This window comes from Sceloporus undulatus, chromosome 4 (genome assembly GCF_019175285.1).
Source record: "Sceloporus undulatus isolate JIND9_A2432 ecotype Alabama chromosome 4, SceUnd_v1.1, whole genome shotgun sequence".
NCBI lineage: Eukaryota > Metazoa > Chordata > Lepidosauria > Squamata > Phrynosomatidae > Sceloporus > Sceloporus undulatus.
Genome location: NC_056525.1, coordinates 249,278,030 through 249,301,594, shown reverse-complemented (window position 1 = coordinate 249,301,594; position 23,565 = coordinate 249,278,030). Strand labels below are relative to the sequence as shown.

Genomic DNA, 23,565 nt, shown 5'->3' with positions numbered 1-23,565 from the left:
ACCAACATAATGCCCTGGTTAGACTGCTGGATGAGAACCCTGAGACGACATGGTTTGAATTCCTGCTCAACCATGGAATTCTTGGGCATGTCATACTCTCTCAGCCTGAGAGGAGGGCAATGGCAAACCTCCTCTGAAAAACTCTGGCAAAGAAAATCCTGCAATAGGGTTTACATGCTCATAAATTGGCAGAAGAAGAGATTTCTCAGTTCATTTTTGGGAAGAACAATAAGCCATAGAACATGGCAGATGGGAAATGTGACTGTCTGTCTAGCACCATAACGTGAAACTGTCAGATGAGCAGGTACATATAAGCTAAGTTCAACAGAGAAGAAAGGCATAATCTTGATACTCTGCACCTAGCTTTTGTAGAATGGGGCTCCTCTGCCAAATGTCCACCAACCTTATTACATTTGCAACCCCATCTGATTCAGAAAATTGCTTTTGTTTCCTCTGCTAGTTCCTCTGCCTCACTTGATAAACATTTATTCAAAAGACCCTTGGAACGGCTTCTGGGAAGAAATGGTCTGGCTAGTATTTTAATGCAAGCTTTCCCCCTCTTCCCTGATCAATACTCAGATGAAAAACTCACAATCAACACCAACATCCCATTCAAAGATCAAGTGGCAAAGCAAGGAAATAGAGGCCTCAGCAGGGTTGCTAAAATAACTGAACCCAGAACATAAAGGACAGAAATTTTAGGAATCCTTCCTCCCAAGAATCCTCACAGAAATTCTGCATTCTTATCTGTCTCTTTTAAGTATATTTTTTACAATCAGTATAATTGTGAAGTCGAAGGCTTTCGTGGCAGGCATCCATAGATTTCTGTGGGGTTTTCGGGCTCTGTGGTCTTTTTTCTAGAGGAGTTTATTCCTGATGTTTTGCCAGTATCTGTGGCTGGCATCTTCAGAGAATGCATCTGTGGCTGGCATCTTCATTCAACTGCTGGCGAAACGTCAGGAATAAACTCTTCTAGAACATGGCCACAGAGCCCGAAGAAATCACAAAAATCTATAATCACTATTAAAAACAAGAATGCTCCAGTCAAACTAAACAGGAAAATGGAGTAAATAAAAGACAAAAAGGGAACAATTCAAAATATTCAATATACTATATTATTATAAAGTCATAGGCTTCTCTACTAATTCATCACAAAGTGTTTGCTTAGCTTCTTTGATAACTTTCAGTTCCTGGGTACATTCCTTTCTTTAGTGTTACAGGTGAGTTTCTGCATATCACTCCCTGAGTGCATGCTTCTACAAATTCCTCTGTGAGGATGGAGGCCCACTAGCACAACAAGTTATGTTAATACATGAAATAAATGTTTTCCCAACTTCTAGCCCCCCCATCTTCCTCCTGGGCACTACTACATCTGCGAGAATCCAGAGCCACCAAACTTGCTCCTCAGTCTGCCCAGCAACCAGCTGGAATTTTCTTTTTTCTCTGCCCATTTTTTCTGCATTTTTCACCAGGGTTTTCATGGTTCCTGGGAGACCTGAGCCTCCCCTCCACCCCATCTTGGCATGCAGAGAGCACTTTCATTCCCAACCACAGAAATACAGGGTTCAAAATGGTCTTTTCTTTCTACTGCTTTCTTTGGCTGGCACTAGTTCTTGCTACTTGATTTTTGCTGAACTTGAGGCTGAAGCGGTGTACATTCTGTGCATGGAGTAAAAACTGTACCATTTTATGATGCAGTTTTGGATTATGAGTCATGGATGGTGAGATAATTCAACTGCCAGAAGAATCTCCACTAGATTCAATCAAGACTATGAACATGTGTTTTAAAATAGGTATAAATTCAGCTATAAAGATGGACCAGTGTATTGCAACCAATCCTAGATTAGTACCTTCTTTAGTAACACAACAACTACATAAAAATATTTTTGCCTCCTATCAGAAGGACAACGGAGTCTGGCCTCCCTTGGCCATGAATTCCAGAGACTTTGAACTATTTCTCTTAATTTTGAGCTCCTGTATATTTCATTTTATAACTGTTAACCTTTCTGTCAAGAAATCCTCAAGCAATCTTTTTCTAGAAACTTTAAGTTTTGCAGAAACAGGTATAGTTCTCAGAAGAGTTTACGAGCTCAAATATTATTAGTTAACTTAGGCCTGTTACAGACTGCCAAAATAAAGCTGCTTTGGGTCACTTTAGAGGTATGCCATTTAAATGATACATGGGTCCTAAGAGTCCGGAGGTCGCGCCAAAGCCACACTCCATTCCTAAGCACTGGAATGCAGCTTTGGTGCAGCTTCCGGATTCTTTGCATCATTTAAACAGCATACCTCCAAAAGACCCAAAGCAGCTTTATTTGGCAGATATGTAACAGGCCTTAAAGTCTATACAGTACTGCTAATTAGGAACTGTAAATTGACACCAAGAACATTTCAAGTATAATAATAATAATTTATATTTTCCCACCTCTCCCAGATGGATCGAGGCGAGATCACAACCCAGTATAAAATACAATACAATTACAATACAACAAATCAATAAAAAATATACAATTCACAATTAAAAACTATACATTACAAAGCAACAATGGGACAGGGTGTGCTCATCCTATTCAGGGAGAATAGGTACAATAAGTACAATAAGTACTCCATACCAAGATTACTCAATGCACAGCCATTTTCGAATTAATTATTTCTATGTTCTATCTTGCTTGGGCCCAGCACATGCCTAATGTTAAACTATGGTTTGTGCTAAACAGTTCTGAAGTCAAATTATTGTTTCATCCTCTAAAATTTAAAGCTGCTTTCCTGCTTCCATTGTCCTTCTCCTCTGAACTCCCAGCTCTTGATAATTATTTCATAGAATCATAGAATCATAAAATCATAGAGTTGGAAGAGACCACTAGGGCCATCCAGTCCAGCCCCATTCTGCCATGCAGGAAATCCAAATCAAAGCATCCCTGACTGATGGCCATCCAGCCTCTGTTTAAAGACCTCCAAGGAAGGAGACTCACCCTCCAGGAAGTGCATTCCACGTCGAACAAGCCCTAACTGTCAGGAAGTACTCCTAATGTTCAGGTGGAAGCTCTTTTCCTGAGCTTGCATCCATTGTTCGGGTCCTGTTCTCTGGAGCAGCAGAAAACAAGCTTGCTCCCTCCTCAATATGACATCCTCAAAATGTAAACAGGGCTATCATATCACCTCTTAACCTTCTTTTCTCCAGGCTAAACATCCCCAGCTCCCTGAGTCGTTCCTCATAGGGCATGGTTTCCAGACCCTTCACCATTTTTGTCGCCCTCCTTTGGACACGCTCCAGTTTCTCAATGTCCTTTCTGAATTGTGGCGCCCAGAACTGGACACAATATTCTAGGTGGGGCCTGACCAAAGCAGAATACAGTGGCACTATTACTTCTCTTGATCTAGACACTATACTTTTATTGATGCAGCCTAAAATTGCATTGGCCTTTTTAGCTGCCGCATCACACTGTTCACTCATGTTCAACTTGTGGTCTACTTGGACTCCTAGATCCCTTTCACACATAGTTTTATTCAGCCAAGTGTCACCCATCCTATATCTGTGCATTTTATTTATTAAGTGCAATACTTTACATTTCTCTGTGTTGAATTTCATTTTGTTAGCTGTGGCCCAGTTTTCTAGTCTATTCAGGTCATTTTGAATCTTGATCCTGTCCTCTGGGGTATTAGCTATTCCTCCTAATTTGGTGTCATCTGCAAATTTGATAAGTATGCTCCCAATTCTGTCATCCAGGTCATTGATAAAGATGTTGAATAGCACTGGGCCCAGGACAGAGCCCCACTGGACACCCCACTGGTCACTTCTCTCCAGGATGAAAAGGAGCCATTGTTGAGCACTCTTTGGGTTCGGCCGGTCAACCAGTTACATTTGGGCATCCAAATTTGAGAACCACTGCTCAAAGCCATTGGTTTGTTCACCATGGGCTGGCGTAATGTATGAACAACTGTATCTTGGTCTGCTTCTGAAGATGAAGGGTGGGAGAAAACTTGTATAGTTATACAAAATCCAACTGTGACCAGCAGCTTGCTTTTTCAATATACAGTATATGTTTTCAATGCATTGCTGTGGATAGGTAAAAGTATCAACTAATATAATCAATGAACTGAATCACAGGCAATAGCAAGCCAAGCTTTTCTCAAAGGTAAGAAAAGAATTTATTTGAAGGACTCAAGGCATTCTCCCTCTGAATGCTGCGTTCAAACTAGATTTTAAAAAGTAATTTATTTCAAGAAAATAACACCTAAACCAACAACAGATCAACAAGCAACAATTCTATCACACTGGTTTAATCAGCAGCTCAGCTAGAGTGAATTCCTCTTTCAGGAGCAGTCAAACTTTAAAACAAGACAAAACAGGTTATATAAAATATAAAAACAACCACAGCTATCAAGAGGAAGAATCACCTTCCTTGAGGTTAGCACTCTTCATTAATCACATCAACTACATCTGCACTGAGGAACATGGATAGCCTTACCATCTGGGTGAGCAGTCTCTATGTCTTTCTTCATGAGAGTTTGACGCAATGCACCATCACAAAAAAGTGCTTCCTGAGAATCCATTTATTGCACAAAAAACCATGCAATCATTTGTTTTCACTGTTTGTCTTTTCCAGGCATAGCATATTCCCCTTGCTTCAGGATCCTTCTGCCAGTCCCAGCTTTGCTTTGAAAATCTGACTCTTCCTGCCAGCTCTACACTGGACTCCACTGAAGACCTGAGCCTACTATTTCATCTCAGCAATTTGTCCTTCCACACTGTGATTACTTCTTCAAGAATCCCTGCCCTCAGCGAACAGATGTCTTCTCACACAACTACTGAGTCACACCTTTGTTTACTAGAATAGCTTCCTGTCACAAGCCACTGACAAAGATATATTAACTGTAGCACACAAAAACCCAAAGCTGTCAAAAGGAGGTACTGTACTCTGTAACAGGGAGAGAAAAGCCAACATAAGGACCAGAAACAATCCAGGTTTCCACTGTCTAATCTGCATTGCCATGGCCAACTAGATCTTGCCTCAGTTTCCCAGGCTTTAAAGTTATTGTTGTATGCCTTCATTCCTTTTCAATTTATGGTACTCCGAAGGCACATCTGTCATGGGGTTTTCTTTTCTAAATCTGTTGGGGGGGGGGGGGGGGGGGGGGCCTACAGTCACCCCCTGTGTATCCATGGCAAGGACGTAGCCAAGGGGGGAGGATCTTGGGGTCCGGACCCCCCTCCCTTCCATTAGAAAAATGAATGGTATGTGCTGCTGTGCCGCTGCACCCAAGCCCCATTATAATGGTGGCACTTATTCTGGACCCCCCCCCTTCCTAAAATCCTGACTACGTCCCTGTCCATGGTCAGGTGAAGATTTGAACCTAGTCTTCTGGGGTGTAGCCACATCGCAGAATTAAAGCAACTTGACACTATTTTAACTGCCATGACTCTACTCTTTAGAATCCTGGGATTTGTAGTTTCCTCAGGCACCAGAGCACTCTGACAGACCAGGCTGAATACCTCATCAATTTACAAATCCCAGTGTTCTGTAGGAACAAGTCATGGCAGTGGAAGTGGAGTCCAAGTGCTTTAATTCTGCAGTGTAGCTACACCCCGGAGTCCTAATCCAGCACTCAGACTACTCCACCACACTGGCTCTCCCAGGCTTTAAGTGTAATATTCTTTTAATCAAACTTACCAATGGATCCTTTAGCAGCAATGGCCACAGCCTCCAACAGGACCTGGATGATGCCTGCTCGGACTCGAGGAGAGGCTCGCTTACAGCTATCGAGATGCCCCAGAATCTCCTGTATCACATGATGGGAATACTGTGCCTGGAAGCAGAAGGAAACGTTTAAACCTTGTTATAGTCTTTCAGAATTGCCCTTCCATGTTTTACAGATGATAATGTCAAATAATACCCAACAGTCACAAATGCTGTAAAGAACACAGTACAGTCGCCCCTTCTTATACACAGATTTTTTATACATGGATTCAAGCATACATGGTTTGAAAATGTTCAAAAAAAAGTATAATTTCAAATATCAAACCTTGGTTTTCCTTTTTTTATAAGGGATACCATTTTGCTATGTCATTATATTTAATGGGACTTGTATATACATGGATTTTGTTATACACGGGGGATCCTGGAACCAAACCCCAGCGTATAACAAAGGTCCACTGGACATGAATATCTGCCCTACACAGTGCCCTTAGAAGAGTCACATGATAAACTGGAGGAAAGAAATATGATAAATGGCAGAAAGAATAACATAAAATGAGAATGGCACCTTAAAGGTCCATGACAAGAGGATTGACTCTTTGGTGGTCCCAAAAAAGGCAGTGTGGGTTTAAGAGAAAGAACTTAAAGAACACAATATGTCATTTTAAAACAAATGTATGAAAGCAATATATGATAAATCACAGGCTCTGTTACTAGTGAAAATGATTTCTTATAAACTACAGAAACAGTGTAGGCACACATCCAAAACACATTGCAGAAATAATCCAGTTTGAGACTACTTCAACTGCCCTGGCTCAGTGCTAGGGAATCCTGGAAATTGTAGTTTATAGTGGCACCAGAGCTCTTTGACAGAGAAGACTAAACATCTCACAAAACTACAGTTCCCAGTTAAAAAGCAGCCTCAAACTGGATTATTTCTGCAGTGTGTTCTGGACCACAGTGAAAAAAATTGCTTGATAATATGCCTGGTGCCCAAATTGCTGAATGTCAGAATAAACTTAATGAAAACTAAAAAATTGCTTGATAATATGCCTGGGGCCCAGATTGTTGAATGTCAGAATAAACTTAATGAAAACTAATTTAATGTTAATATTAAAAGATATAGCCATGTTAATCTGTAGAATCAGTACGTAGAGAGATCTTGTAGCACCTTTGAGACTAACTGAAAGAAATTGGCAGCATGAGCTTTTGTAAACTTCAGTCTAATTCCTCAGATGCATTAATGTTAATATGTAGATATTAAAAAGAAGCGTGTTCTGAAAAATCAGAAACTATGGTCCATTTTATAGGTATGATATGCTATATAATTTAAAAAAAAATAATTTCCCAAAGGTTGATGGAACAGGAAAGTTTTCAGCTTGGCACAAAACTCCAATACAGGACATTCAAAATACACTTTTAAAAAATATTAATTTCTTCATCATAAAAACAGATAAGGTTTCTGAGAACCTGAGAGGTGAGAGAGTTAAATAAATAACTCAGAATAAATAGCTCAGAGTAAATCTTCCAGCAACATAAACATTGGGAAAACCATTTCTTTTTCTCCAGCATTGCACTCAACACATGCTGATTCCAGCCACATACATCCCCCACCCGCCCAATCTAAAAGCAATTTTGTTATGACAAAGGTACAGGGGAAAAGTACCTGTATGGAATACATAATGATTTTAAAGCAATGGACAGCAAATTCATTGGGATCCCACAGCTTGTGATGGCCTAAATGTCTGTTGAAACAAGAAAAACCATCGTTTTTGTTAATTAAACACCTAATTTCATTGGAAAAGATGATATTGCTCTGGCTATAATTATGAAGCATAAATATTTTTTTTAAAAGTGAAAGGAAATGTCTTTGTTAGCAATGTTTTTATTTCAACAACAAAATACTGGTGAGAGTTAAGAAGACACAATTTTAAGGCTGGTTCATGTGTGGAAGACCACTTGCCTTCACACAGTCTATTTGGGTGGTCCCACTGCTTTTGGGCGCTCATGGTCTTTGGCATATCTAGGACAAGAACTCTGAAAATCCCATCCCTGTCCTTTCTATTTCAGCTGATCCTTTTCAAATAAAAACTCCCACTCTGTGGTGCTCAAGACTCTCAAATGATCTGAAATAGGAAGGAGACTTACTGTACTGAAAGGACCTGCATGTCTTGGAATAAGACAGGAGTCCCTCAGAGATGCTTCTTAGAACATATTTTTATACAGATGCTCAGATACAAACCCTGCACATAGTGTGTCACGATAGGTTCTCCTTAAGAGTCCCAATAAGTCAAAAAGGACTTGGAGGTACACAACAACAACAACAACAACAACAACAAATCTGAAGGGTGCATGATTAGGCAATTTGCAATTTCACTCCTCAAGTTACTCTCTGGTAGTGAGCAAGAAAGGAATAGGGTCCCACATAACTAGAGCATATGCAGATGCCCAAGGAGCAAATATGCACAGATTACACCAACTATGGAGGACAAACATACATATAATGTGTGGTGGTCTCCTAAATCGTGGACAGATACTGTGTGTGGCCCTCTGGATTTTGTAAAGTATATAACTTCCAACAGTCCTCACCATTACTTTCACTGGCTAGGGGTTGATGGGAGTTGCAACAGAATAACACCAGGAAGACTCCTTGATTCTCACCCTGATTAAGGACAGGACACCCAGAGTCCACCCAAAAAGTCCCCCAGCCTCCTCCTAAATGTTTTTTTTTTAAATAACACGCTTTTGAGCAAATTTAGCCCTCAAGCCACACAGAAAGTCCCCAAATGTATGGAAATACTCCCAGCCCCCCTATACCTACACTGAGAATCCCATACTACTGCCAAATACCTCTGTTTTCCTCTGCAGTCCCTCTCAAAACGGTGATAGGAAATAATGCAGTATCACCTCTGTCACCAGTTTGAGAGGGACTGCAGAGGAAAGTGGAGGTATTTGGGCTGGGAGTGGGGCCCATGCGGAAGGAATTTGGCTCCTCCCCCCCCCCCCCATACAACTGCCCAATTGACAATGGTTCTTAAGCTTTTTACAGAACTCTTTATGAAAGTTAAGATCTGGTGCCTTGCATATCTCCCACAAAAAGCCGGGGGGAAGGTTTCTGCAAGGATATTCCACCCCATGAAGGTAAAGATGATGACCATCTGTTGTTAAACCAAACTATTAAAATAACCTCCAGATCCCTACGAGCCTGCCAGGGATTTACAATTTATTGCCTTACAAAATATGCTCCTCTTCCCGTAACATTTCCACCCTTCCCAGCTCACTCCTGAAGAAAGGTCAGTTGCCACACACCTTTTTATAAGGACAAGAAAAGGACAAAAAGCAAAACAGTCTGTGGTTGTGCCATAACATCTTCCCTAAGCCACTGTAAAAATACGGTAGAACTTTGATCAACAACCTGATTTGTTAGCTGCAACTGGAGCCTTCAGGGATTTGGAAAAAGTGATGCAGCCACAAAGGAGCACATGAGCAGGGCTGCATACTCATGGAAAAACAAACAAATCCCATCAGTTTACAGGTTTCGTGCACTTCAGCACCAGAGCTGATTCCCTGCCTAGCGGCAGGGGAACTGAATTTGGAAAGACAGCCAGAATCTTGTTAGGGAGTTCTGCATACATAGGCCTGTCCTTTAACACTGTGCAAGGAGATAGTCACTACTTGCAAATGCCACATCCAACCCTCATCCCTGACCATTGCTAAGCCTCAGTGATGTTGCTGCTACCTTTTTCCTGGCCCAGAGGGAAGCAACCAGGCAGCACCTGGCAGCCAGGGAAGTGAAATTCAATTGCTCTGTCAGATCTCCAGCAACCTCATTTCTCTTCCTCCAGGACTCTGCTATCCAGCTCCATGCTTGATCCACTACACCACACTATGTCCTCTTATTTTGAATAAACAGATGTTCCAGACTGGTTTCTAGCTTGCAGAGACAGATGGTTAGGTGATAATAATAAATTTTGCCCCTGGTGAACTTCAGAAGATATTGAAGGTTTCCACTTACGCAAAGACTGGCCTGACAGCATTATTCATGTTCCCGTAAGTGGCACGGCCCAGCAGTTCTCTGAAGCAGTTCTCAGCAAGCACAGCTGGATTCTCCTCTTTATCACCGCCAGTTGGAGAGGAGGGTGGCCCGATTCGACTGCAAGAAGACACAGAATCAGTTGGGATCATCAAGTTAGAATCATAGAATTGTAGAGTTGGAAGAGACTTCAAGGGCCATTCAGTCCAACCCCTTTGTGCCATGTAGGAACTCTCAATCAAAGCATCCCCAACAGATGGCCATCCAGCCTCTGTTTAAAGACCTCCAAGGAGTCTCTACCAAAATCTCCAAGGAATACTGTTGAACAGCCCTTACTGTCAGGAAGTTCCTCCTAATGTTCAGGTGGAATCTCTTTTCCTGCAGCTTGCATCCATTGTTCCGAGTCCTGTTCTCTGGAGCAGCAGAAAACAAGCTTGCTCCCTCCTCAATATGACATCCTTTCAAATATTTAAACAGGGCTATCATATCACCTCTTAACCTTCTTTTCTCCAGGCTAAACATCCCCAGCTCCCTGAGTCGTTCCTCATAGGGCATGGTTTCCAGACCCTTCACCATTTTAGTTGCCCTCCTTTGGACACGTTCCAGTTTCTCAACATCCTTTCTGAATTGTGGCGCCCAGAACTGGACACAATATTCCAGGTGGGGCCTGACCAAAGCAGAATGCAGTGGCACTATTACTTCTCTTGATCTGGACACTATACTTTCATAGTTCTAACAAGGGCCTCATTTGTCCATGGTATATGATCTGAAGCAGGGGTGGGCAACAGCGGAAGGGTAGGGGCTGCATTATCCCACCCTCAGGAAACCTTGGAGGGACACATCCCCCCCCCCCCCCCCCCCCCCCCCAAACTAAGAATAAAAATAAAAAAAAATTTTAAAATATGTTTTGGCTTCAAATGCCCCCAAATGTCCCCTAGGGCACATGGGTGTTATTTTCACCATGCATTGGTGCTTAATAACAGGAAGTAATGTCTGATTCAAAATAAAAGGGCCTAAATTGGCTGAAATGTGATGGGAAAGCACCCCACATCCCCATAGAAGGCATTTGGGAGCAAAATATATATTTTTTTTTCTTGATCATTTGATTTTTTTAAAACCCTGGGGAGAGGCCCAGGGGGACTCCGCACATAATGGAAATGCCCTCCATAGACCCTAGAGCAGTGGTTCCATACCTTTCTAATGCCGTGACACTTTAATACAGTTCCTCATGTTGTCGCGACCCCCAACCATACAATTATTTTCATTGCTACATGCAAATATGTGTTTTCCGATGGTCTTAGGCGACCCCTGGGAAAGGGCTGTTCGACCCCCAAAGGGGTCCCGACCCACAGGTTGGGAACCACTGCCCTAGAGGTTGTTTGGAGGCATTCTGAATCAACAAATTAACTCCTGAAGGCCACAAAAACAGCCCTGGGGGCTTTCTGGGACCAGCAGGCTGCACTTTGCCTGTCCCTGGTTTACAGAAAGGATATAGTTACTGCATCTCTGTCACATGGCCCCCAGTGGTACCCCGGGATACGAATGCGCCGCCTTACGAAATTTCCGGGTTACGAAAAAAATCAATAGGAAAAAACTGTTCCGGGTTACGAAGGTTTTTTCGGGTTACGAAAAAAATTTTGGTGCTTTTCGGCGCTATTTCGCACGAAATCGCGGCTTTTCCCCATTAGCGCCTATGGCTTTTTCGGCTTACGAAGCATTTCGGGTTACGAACGCGGCGGCGGAACGAATTATTTTCGTAACCCGGGGTACCACTGTAGTCTCTTCTCAGTCACTCATTTTGCTCCCAGAAGCAGGGCAAGGTGGGAAAGGAACCCAGACATCTGAGAGACAGACCTACCTGTCAACATCTTCTATTTTCTGCATGTTAAAAAGCAATGAGGGAACAATCTTGTCCATATGCTGAGGCTCCCATATGGTGGCTCGGAGCTCATCATTCACAGTTTTGCGAACCACCCCCTGGATGCCTCTGATTCCAGCAATTCGGATCCTGGCAGGAAAAGCAATGGCATTTTCATAAAAGGAAGGAAGGAAGAAGAGTGGGAACAGAAGGCCTGAAGGTTTACTTTGCCAACCGGCAGCTGGCCTGGCAAATCCAATGGCTGAGACTCAGGAACAAAGACATATAAGATAGCCTTTGATGACATTACAAGGGCATGATGAACAAACAAAAACAAGAGTCAGCATATTTCTGGGTGGGGGTAATTTTTTTCAGTTTTATGTTCTGTTTTGACCTGTGGAGTGAGCTCAGCTTCCCTTTAATGTCACTTGATCCACAAATTGCAGTTGAAGACCTGGCATCCCCTGAAAAAGCATATGATGAAACTTCGCTGAGCATGCTTGGCAAAGCATTTTTCTAGGGAGATTTCTGGCCCTGTCACTAAATATGGCTTCAATAACCAGGGATTTTTAGGGAATCAATATAAAAAGTGCTCAGAAACTTCAGTTGGCCCCAAAAGCTGCAGCCAGATTGTTGACTGGGACTGGCTACAAGGACTGGCTACTGTTTCTTTGCTGCTACAGCTCCACTGGCTGCTGGGATTTTTGGAGCGCAATTTCATTGTGCTGGTTATGATTTTAAAAGCCCTATGCAGCCCAGATCCAGGATACCTGAAGGGACCATATCTCCCTATATGATCTTTCCCATGCTCTTAGTATCTTTGGGGAAGGCCCTTCTGTCAGTCCTACTGCTTTCCCAGGCATATTTAGAGGGTAGAAGGGAAGGCAATGTCTTCTCAGTGGCTGCTCCCAGACTTTAAAGCTCTCTCCCTAAATAGCCTAGGATGGCAAGTTATCTGTAGGCAAGTGAAAACTTTCCTATTCCAACAGGTGTTAAGGAATTGCCTGCAATAGGCTTTTAATAGTGTGCTGTTTGTTTTTATATCCTGTCTATTAATGAATTTTTAAATGTTCGTAATTCTATAAATTGTTTAATTGCATTTAAAATTAATTTAAAACGTATTTTATAGATGTTTTTGTATGTTTAGTATGCTTTTAATCTATTCTGGTTTAAATATTTTGTAAACTGCCCTGAGGAGTGCTAGCATGGTGTAGTAGTTTGAGTGCTGGACTGGGACTCTGGAAGACCAGGGTTCAATCCCTACTCAGCCACGGAAACCCACTGGGTGACCTTGGGCAAGTCATACTCTCTCAGCCTCAAGGGAAGGCAAAAGCAAAACCCATCTGAACAAATCTTGCTAAGAAAACTCCCTGAGGGTTGTAGGTTGCCGTAAGTTGGAAATGACTTGAAGGCATACAACAACAACAACAACAACAACAACAAGCTGCCCTGAGTCCAACTGCTGTGATTATTAATTTCATTTATATCCCACCTTGCTCCATACAAGATCCAAGGAAAAAGAAGGGATACAAATAAATAAATAAATAAATAAATCCCCAAAGGTGTTCCCACCCATCCATATACCCAGCCTACCCTGTACATTTTTACTTACTCATTCCGTATTTCCGGGTCATTATGGCAAGAATGGCACATGGCACTGAAGCGAGATACAAAGAAGTCATAGCGGCGGTGGTAGGAAGGTGTGTCCTCTTCAATGTTTGCAAACTTGACAAACTGCAGGAGAGAAAGGAAAAATGCTTCAGAGAACATGAATGAGATGAGTCTTAGCATCTTCCAGCCTCCTAAAATGCAGCACTTCCCAATTACAGTTACAATTATTTGATTCACATGCCATCTTTCACCCAGAACTGAGACTCAAGGTGGCTTACAAAAATTAAATGATGCAGATCAAAACATGTATCAGTTAAAACATTTAAAAAGTTAAAATAGAATTAAACAGTTAACAGAATTTAGATCAATTTAAAATGGTTCTCCATTGTTCTCAATATCATGAATGGAGTTTGTTACGAATCATAACTTTTGCAGGTTCCTATGCTGAGGATCATTCTTTCTGACAGTCCTTTATTAAATTTTCTCTGAGTTCTTCTAATAATTCTGGGAACAGTGGGTCTGCTGTCATCTGGGACCCGCTTCTTCCCCTTCCCTCCTCTGTTCAGGACATGAATAGTATAGCCCTGTTAGTCTGTAGTAGAATCAATATGTAGAATCAATATGTAGAAACAAGTTGGCAGCATGAGCTTTTGTAGACTTTAGTCTACTTCCTCAGATGCATTTGGTGAGGAATGCATCTGAGTAAACTGACTTAAGTCTAAGAAAGCTCAAACTGCCAACTTCTTTCTTTCAGTTAATCTCAAAGTTACTACAAGATCTCTCTACATACTTAGTCTGCAGTATCGTCTTCACTTTCTGCTGCCAATCCAGACTCCTTTGCTGAGTGGTAGCAATATGAAATCAGTTGATCCGCAGTCCTCTTTGTTCCCAGCAGCAGAGATTACTTTTGCTGAATTCTTTTCTAATCAGTAATGTACTCCACTAACAAAAAATCAGTAATGTACTCCACTATCAATGACCAGCTTTCCTTCTATGCATCCAGCATAACAGCCACATGCATCCCCTTCAAGTTGTTTCTGACTTATAGAAACCCTAAGGTGAATCAATCACAGGGCTCTCTTGGCAAGATTTGTTCAGCAGGGGTTTGTCGTCATTGCCTTCCTCTGAGGTTGAGAGAGTGTGGCTTGCCCAAAGTCATCCAGTAGGTTTTCATGGCTGAGCAGAGATTCAAACTCTGGTCTCCTAGAGTTCTAGTCCAACAGAAGTACCCAAGTAAACACAAACCACAGAGGAATTAATACCAAACCACAAAAATAAGCATATAATGCAATTAAACTATGTATGGCTGTTTATATACACATGTAATAATGAAACTTACAATGCAAATTTGGTTCAGTATGTATCAAAAACTATATTACATAGATAAATTAAACAGAGTAGTATACAGAAAGGAATACTTCCCAATTGTTGAAAATGAATTACAGTATTATCAACCACAGCCCACAATTGTAGAAATTGTCAGCAGACAGCACCATTTGTTAGAATATCCCTAGATAATTTTCTTTTCTGTTTTGCCAGAAGATAAGCTTCTTCAATTGTATAATCAGCTATGTATTACATGTGTACATAAGCAGCCATACATAATTTAATTGCATTATACACCTGTTTTTGTGGTCTGGTTCTAGTCCAACGCTCAAATCGCTACATCATGCTGGCTCTCTTTCAAGTTAAAAGGCTGGATATAAGTGTTTTCATGCTGTTGGGTTTTTGTTTTGTTTTGAAGCAACACAAGGAAGATCTCAGCTGAGCACCACAGAGGGAACATTAGTTTTGAACCCACCTGGGCTCTCCAACTCTGTTCTTCGATTCACCCCATCCACCTGGTTCTGGGGAGCATCCATTCTAACACTAAGCTTGAGTCTCAGTGACATTTTAGCTATTTATAGAGCACATTCCTGCAAAATGCAGACTTTTGGAGTCACAGTGGCTAGATTCTGTTACTATGAAACTGTATCACAGGTGGTATAGCATGACAACCAGGATGCAGAAGCCCATGGTATACTCATCACTAATGCAGCAATAATGATGAGGTAACAGAATACCTTCCACTCAGCAGATAAGGCACACCAAGCTTCAATTTAAAGTCTTGCTCATACCTACTGAAGAAATGTAAAGTAAGTTCTTGGCTTTGCATCTAATGGACAGAGATGTCTGTAATACAGCCCAGAAGCAAAGGAACAGAAAAGCAAAGATAGTCTTCCAGTGGTTTATCCATAGCTCAGGATAGCTGTCTAGATGCTAAGCTAGCTAGGAGAAACTATGTCTTCTGAAAGCATTTTATATGTGATCACGGTGAGTAACCAATTTTCAATTTCATTCCATGGTTGGAGAAGGGAGCAGCTTCATCTCCCCAACCTAGGTTGCTCTTGTGAATGAGTATTTCTTAATACACCTGAATGAGATTTTCTTTATGGGCAGGAAACCTATATGTCTTCTAAATTCATTCTATATTTAGAAGCTGGTTCACCCACCAACAGCTTCATTTCTATGGCCCGTTCCACACGGGCATAAAGTACGTCCCCAGGACGTACTAGGGTTAAGAAAGGGTGTCCTTTACGCACGCCCCAACCCTAGTATGTCCTGGGGACGTACAAAATGGTGGCGCCTGTTCTACATGTCCGACGGAAGTGACGTTGCGAGTGCGCCATTGGCCATTTGCGGCACCACTTCCAGGGCGCAAAAAGAAGCCGCTTTTTGCGGCTTCTTTTTGTTGCATCCAGGAACCACACGGTTTGACCGCTGCGGTTCCTGGATGCAGCAACCGGCAGCGCCGGCAGACCGCCATTTTCAGGCAGTCTGTAACGTGCCTAAGAAAAACAAGATAAACCTCCCAGTACCTACTAATCAGTGAATGGGGCAAAGCTTTGGGCAACTTTTCACTTTCCTGAATCATGATGAAGGCAGCATCTTGCTCATTTTTCTTTTAATTCAGTCACCTGCACTTTTTTGTATTATTACTAACAGATCACCGAAAAGATGCTAACACATTAGAAAGTTTAAACAAGCTGAAGGCCATGTCTTAATTAAGCAGCGGTTCACCACATCTCCAAATTCAAGGCTATTATATAGAATCATAGACTTGGAAGGAACCTGAAGGGTCTTCTAGCACAACTTCCTGCCAGTGCAGGAATCCACGGCTAAAGTATCTCTGAGAGATGGCCATCTGACCTCTGTTTAGAGACCTCAAATTAAGAGCCCACTACCATCTGAGGAAATCCATTGCACTGTCAAATAGCTCTTATTGTCAGGATGTTCTGTCTAATGTTTAGGTTGAATCTCTTCCTTCTAATTTGAATCCACTGATTTATGTCCTAGTTTCTGTGGCACTAGAAAAAAAACAGCAGGGTCCCCCCTTCCATGTGCCTGAGAGTGGTACCATATTTATGCCAATTGTCTACAACAGGTTTTTGCTTTCCTGAAAACTTGCTGTGTACCTTCAGCTTGGGGACTGGCACTGGCCCACAGATCACCACTTTAAGTAGCACTGTGCTACATGATATCCCTTCAGATATTTAGTGATGGCTATCATACCTCTCAGTCTTCTCCTACGGTAAACATACCAAATTCCTTAAGCTATTCCTCACAAGGCTTTTGGTTTCCATACCTATGACCATCTTGGGCCCCCTCTTCTGTATCCCAGCTTGTTAATATCTTTCCTAAATTGCAGCTGGACTACACTGCCAAGGAGCGACTGTGAATTGCCAACTCCTATTTCCCTATGCATATTTCACTGCAGGCATATGGGGACAATCACCAATGCAGCTATTAGCAGGCTTCTGCACGCAGGTGCTTGTGAATAATGTTGTTGCTCTCTGCCCGTCACAAGCTGCATTTTCCCCCAAGATGCCGTCAGAGCACAAAAAATGCAAGGCAATTTCACTCACCGAGTTGGTTCCCAAAACTTGAAGCTTGGGCTCTCCAGACTCGAGCAGCTTGGCCACCATGTGGAGGAAGCTTTCCACAAACGGCTTGATGCTTTGAGAATGGCAAGCCATTAGGAGCTGATCCAGGGCTTCCATGGCGATGAAGACATATCTGAGAGCCAATTGAAACCAAATAGGTAAGTCCTTTACAAGAGTAGCTCTGTGCATCAATCTACTGGCATTACAAAGTCCTTAAGACATTATTTCTAGGTGGCTTGCACCCACGTATCTGTGCTAATGTGTGGTGCACTGACAGACTGAGAGGAAAGAGAACCCACACACTTCTCATTTACAAACACAGCCCTGTCCGCTTGCTGCAGGAGATTCTTATTCACTTCCAGGAAAAGAGGCAAGTAGCTTTCCACCACAGGTCAACAATGGAAACACAAACAGTGACATGGCAAAAATAGGCACAAAACATTTGAAGTGGGTTAGAGAAGCATTTGGACCTTACCCATAGCGGTGTCTGACAACATCCCGGCTCAGCCGCTCTGCTAAATAGGCACCAATTCTGTCAAGCTTCTCTGGGGCAGAGACAGCATAGAAAGTCAGCTTCTCCATGTCGGCTTTGACAAGGCCATCCTGAAAGGATGGAAGTCCCAGAATAAATAAATGTAATGATATGAGATATGAAATATGAGTGAAGCTGTAACTTTAAATTTATTTAAAATTAAAATTAAATAAAATAGATGTACTAATAATGGAACTATAATGGTTTAAGAATAACGATATATAATACAGTTTAATGAGCATGGAATGGAATGATTTAATGAACTTCAATCATATGCAGTCTTTACTAATGTCACAGGCACATGACCATGTTAAGAACTTCAAATGAAGTGCCACCTTCAGTCCCCGTTTAAGGGCAAAAGTGGAGCATAAATAAAAATGACAATATGATCCTATGATTCTATGATAATGACAACAGCAGCAGAAGATGACAAGGTGGCTACAGTTTTCCAGTTAATTGCTTTTTGAGAAAATAATATCCTTCAACAAAAGGATAACCCCACAGAAAGGCTGCTGAATTCCCTGCAACTGGCTGCCATATTCTCTGTATGTCCATTGCTGGAACCATAGACAGAGGTAAAATAAAGGATCTTCTCTACAGGGGTTCTCAGCTCTGGAATTTCCTCACAAGGGAGGCTCATTTAATTGACTCTTTTCTGACATTCAAAAGGCTTGTGGTGATCATACAGAAAAGCCTTTGGAAATCAGAAAATCAGTTCAAGCTCATATTAATTTAGTGCTGCATGGATTATTGATTTTAGTTATTTGGAATGTGAATTTCAAATTGTACTGAACATACAGTCAGCCCACCATAACCAGAGATTCTTTATCCATGGATTCAAGCATCCATGGCTTGAAAATATTCCAAAAAAGATAAAGTCCAAAAAGCAAACCTTGATTTTGCCGTTTTATATTAGGGACATCATTTTACTATGCCATTATATTTAACGGGGCTTGTGTGCCCCCAAAGGTTTTGGGAAGCGGGGGGGGGGGGGGGGGGTACAATGAACAATTAGCCAGCCAGCCATCCTTGTGAAAATGCACTTAAAATGTGGTGAACCCTCACTTACTTTGGGGTCTTCGGGGAATATGTTATCCACCAGGCGCTTGTAACGGGGACGCAAGGCAGCACAGCAGCAGCAAACTCCTGCAAAAACAACTGCTATGAGAACCAAGCTGTTGAGAGATGGAGACTTTAGTTTTTTGTGTGTTTTTCGGGCTAAGTGGCCATGTTCTAGCAGAGTTTCTTCCTGACGTTTTGCCAGCATCTGTGGCTGGCATCTTCAGAGATGCCAGCCACATCTCTAGAACATGGCCACTTAGTCCAAAGACCCCCACAAAAAACTATGGATGCCGGCCATGAAAGCCTTCGACTTCACAGATGGAGACTTTGCTTCAAAAGGAGTATCAATTTGAAATGTCACCACTGCTGAATATATTAAACTTCTGCAGATTTGTGGAAATGTGTCTCAGATATATCATCAGTAAGCATAATTTTGATGGGGAAAACAAAGAAGGGAGGAGATGCACAAACCGAGGTGCAAAAGTGAAGACTTGGAGAGCAGATCCTCTCCCAAAATACTTCTGACTTGAGATTACTGATGACAACAAAAGCATTATGGAGATACTGTGCAGCTTCAAAAACTCATTTAAAATCACCTTATAATGCTTAGGGATGCACTTCCTAATGTGTAACATGATGAAAAATTATCTCCACACATACCTAAGAACATGCTTTGATTACTTTTAACTTCAAACATAATCAACACACACAGAGAGACTATTTGATACAGAACAGAAACCACTGCAAGAACATCTGCAGGTCCATGCATTTAGCATGCACAAAGTTGTAAATAGATTTCAGAATCCAGCACCAATTCCACCATATCCTGCAACTGTTCTGATTTGGCAGAAAGGAAGAGTCCTAATTAATCCTTCGTCGTCCCACTTGCCCAACTGCTTATAAAAGGTCCCAGTTTCTCTGTCATCCTCCCCCTTTGTCCTCAGCTTACTACAATGCCACTACAATCTGAGTTCAAAGCGCAAAAGTAGTTGCACTCAATTCACTCAGCAGGAGAGAGAGGAGAGGAGGAGTGGAATCTTGCCCTTCCCAGGTGGTCTAGGCCAAAACAAACGGCTGCAGTCTCTCCTAGCTTGTGTGTTCTCCTCATTCGTAACTCTTGCTGCTTGACCACACTCTGATGTTACTTGACTACATGTGTCCCAGTTTTCATCTATGTAATGTTGAAGAGTATGATTTCACGAGTGATTCTATGAAATAAAACTAGCATTAACCTAACAGTAATTTTTCTTCTGGGGAAGATATTGAGGAAATAAGAGGACTGGAATGGAAGCGGGGAGAGAATGATCTCCCTTTGTTCCATTGGCCAAAGCAGTTCCATCAGCAAAGCTGCCTCGTTGAATTCTGGTCTATATTTACAATGAAGCCCCTGAGAACGATGGCAGAAATTCAAAGATCTTATTTACCTGGAGGAAAAGGTAGCACCAACAAACTAAAGGGGTCTTTCCATAAAAACACACACTCAGTGCCTGGAAATATGTTGAGCTAGATTCTGTTCCAGACCATGAATACCTCTAATTTGACTGGCCAGACTTAATGAGTACAGTGAAAATGTATTCTTTATCAATTTCTTGATTTTAAAAAAAATAAATGTAAACATTCCTTTACACTGATATGAAATGTCCTTAATTTTCATTAAATATTGATAATGCTAGAACCAGAATACTAAAACAGAGAAGATCTGGAAGATGAATCAAAGGCTGGAAAATTTCATCCCTGGATTCTTCAAAATTTATTTAGCCAAATGATAACATACTAAAATGGAAGTCTCTGAATTTGTGGAGCACATAATGATTATACAATTAAAGTGAATTAAGCAGACCATCTATAAGTCTTCTTAATAAATATTAACAGATTCAAAGCTACTGCAAGCTGCTTTCATGGAGTATGAAACAGCCCACTAATGAATTCTAGAAAGCTTAACCTTAAGGCATACAGTACATTTGTCCTTCTTTATATGCAATGTCTTTCTCTAACTCCTCTACATATTGCTAACTTCAGCCTATGGGGTAAGCAAAACTAGCTTCCAAATGGTGAAATTTCCAAGATTTCAATACAAAACACACTAGCAGATGTCTTCAGATAGCTTACCAAACCAAGAAAATATCTATTCTACCAAACAAATAGGCATTAAGGCTAAGGAGCTATATAGAGATAGTAACATGCCAGCAACCGGTCCACACAATAACAACGCGGATATACCTGGAGAGTATGTGTCTGGGGAAACATGTAAAAGGAAACAAACAAGATGATGCTTGAAATTACATCAGCTGTAAAATTAAGCGCACAATTTTTCTATGTGAATGTTCTGAAAAGGAGATTTAAGTTAAAACTATTTTATAATATTTAACTCTTTCAAATAAAGAATAACCCAATAGGCCAGGTTAAAGGAAAAAGAAAAACCTGAACTGCACCAACTGAAGGTGAAGAGAGGAGTTCTGTGCACGGCACACAGTTATTTCCCAGATGCTCTGGAGAAAGCTTCACTCTTTCTCATCAGCATAAGAGAACAGGAAGGAATAAGCAGGTCGGATGGCTGAAGAGTCCACCTACCAAAACACACACATGGTCCAGGCTCCCAAGCAGGATTGTAGTCGTAGGATTTTTCTTGCTCGGCTACTGGAACAGCTACGTACGTCTTCATCTTGCTCTTTCCCAGCTCCTGCAATTCTACCTTTCTGCAGCTGCACCTGTCCACCTTCCTGCCACCCTCCAGTGCAAGCTTTGCAAAGCCTAATTCCAGGACAGGCAACAGAGCGCTTATGTGATGAGCCCTGCGTGTGACAAGGTGCCCAACGCATGTGAGCCCCGTGTATCCAATTCCCTTAACAATGCCAAGTCGCTGGAAAGAAAAGCATCCGGACGGCCCCACGTGGCAGGTACGTAACCTGGTCTGCCCATTTGGTAATGAATGCACAACTGGAGAATTGATACGGATTGAAAGAAAAACAAGCACGGATGCTTAGAAAGGACAAGGTTATGAAGATGAAAAACCTTGCCTACAAGTTGACACCTGTCTCCCAAATTGCTTATTTTTAAATAAGGACAAAATTCTTCCTGGATGGCTAATGGTACCAAGGATTTCTCCAGCTCTGGATTTCAACATTTTAGCTCTAAAAATGAACATCCTCTGTGCATACAGGTGCACCTCCGTTGATAAAGTAGATGTGTTCCCAGTATTTATTTATTTATTACAAAGGCAGAAATAACATGAAAAGGACAGGTATAAGTCCCTAGACCACACACAAGCACTTTGTAGAAGTTGGAAAGCTTTCTGACTTCTAAAACATGCTGGTGGAGAGCGGCTGGGACCTGGGCTGATGGCGGGAGGCGATTCGGTGGTGATTCAGTGTGCAATAATCCCCGCCTCCATCTCAGGAGGCTGGAGCCGGTTTAAAATGCTGAGAGATAAGTTCCACTATTTATTTATTTCAAGGGTTTGAAATACACTATGACATACAGTATCCTGCAACATTTCACAGATAAAAACTGGGACAGGTGTGGCTGAGCAACATCAGAGTGTGGTCAAGACATGAAAGGTTATAAATGAGGAAGGCCACAAAAACTAGGAGAAGCTGCAGCAGCTTGCTTTTGCCTGAGCCTATGGAGAAGGACAAGAGTCCCTCCCTTCCATCATCACCCCCCTCCAGAGTTAACTGTTTGCAAACTAATTTTGGGTTTTCAATTCAATCTGCAGTGACCAAACTAGGCCAGTGACAATGGAAAATGTGAGAGGAGGAGAGAGAAAGTGGGACCTTTCAAAAACAGCTGAAAAAGTGAGATGACAGAGGATTAATTAGTACTGTCCCTGCCAAGTCAGGACAGTTAGAGGTTATGCAAACTACAAGACACAGACCTGCAGGCTTGTGACTACAACAATGTCACCTTTGCTGCTCTTGCATGATTATTTCCAGCTTAGTAATGGTATCACCGATGTCTATTTTGGATTTTACCACCTATGAAGGATTTCTGTCAAAATGTTCATGAATTCTGATCTAGCACTTGCAGATCTGTAATGTGAAGATAAGGATTTAAACAGCCCGTGAGGATTACCACTGCTCCTGTACTGAGACTCAGAATGAGCATGCATATGACACAAATTGTTAACTTTAAAAGGATATTTTTAGTTACTGTATAATTTTAGTTAAAGCAAAAGAGGTCATAAAATCTACATAAGCAACTGCCAAATGTCATTCAACTAAACTCACATCCACACACCAACTTTGCACACTTCCATATATGTTTCTTTTGTTATGTGACTTCAATTGCATGCTGCTATGTGTTTTGCGGAAAGATCTGATTCCTTCCCAAACAGGAGTGGTACTGATTAAAATGTGCTCTCAGCAAAAGAAGAGCATGGCTCACACTGCAGAAGCACACTTTTCAGAAGAGATGTTTCCAATGCCTCCAAGGTCAAGGCCAGATAATGTGGTACAGAAAAGGAAGGGATATAGGAATCTCACACACATTGTTCTCGTAAGATATCACAGTGAATCAAGGCATCACAAATACAAAGCATTCCAGAGACACTGGAACAAAAAAGCATTCACATTTCTAAGTCCACATTTCTTGCACACTGAGATAAGAAAAGATTCAAAAGAAAGTGCCTCTCACTTCAAATAATAATCTCTCTTCCAAAGATAGGCAACCATGTATTAGAGGCCTAAGGTTCTGACTCATACAATGGAAAATAATAGACAGGGGGAGAAAAACCCATGTATTCCATAATCTAAAAGAACAAAAGAGAGATAAATATGTGGGCTAGTTTAGCTATACACATGTTTATCACACTATGCTTTAAAGAGGTACTATTCCAGTGTGACTCCTCTAGC

General features: G+C 41.6%; 1 protein-coding gene across 2 annotated transcripts in view; it reads right to left on the bottom strand.

Annotated features, from left to right (window-relative positions):
- Positions 1-23,565, bottom strand: part of LOC121928593 (protein EFR3 homolog A) — a 68,092-nt gene that overhangs the window by 27,554 nt on the left and 16,973 nt on the right. For both annotated transcript variants that reach the window (XM_042463510.1, XM_042463511.1), the window contains exons 3-10: positions 18,723-18,799; positions 17,597-17,724; positions 17,104-17,254; positions 13,200-13,321; positions 11,588-11,737; positions 9,712-9,849; positions 7,363-7,441; positions 5,673-5,808 (exon numbers count right to left, since the gene is read on the bottom strand). In XM_042463510.1, coding sequence (XP_042319444.1) covers positions 5,673-5,808; positions 7,363-7,441; positions 9,712-9,849; positions 11,588-11,737; positions 13,200-13,321; positions 17,104-17,254; positions 17,597-17,724; positions 18,723-18,799 — 981 coding nt within the window. The remainder of the gene's footprint in view (positions 1-5,672; positions 5,809-7,362; positions 7,442-9,711; positions 9,850-11,587; positions 11,738-13,199; positions 13,322-17,103; positions 17,255-17,596; positions 17,725-18,722; positions 18,800-23,565) is intronic.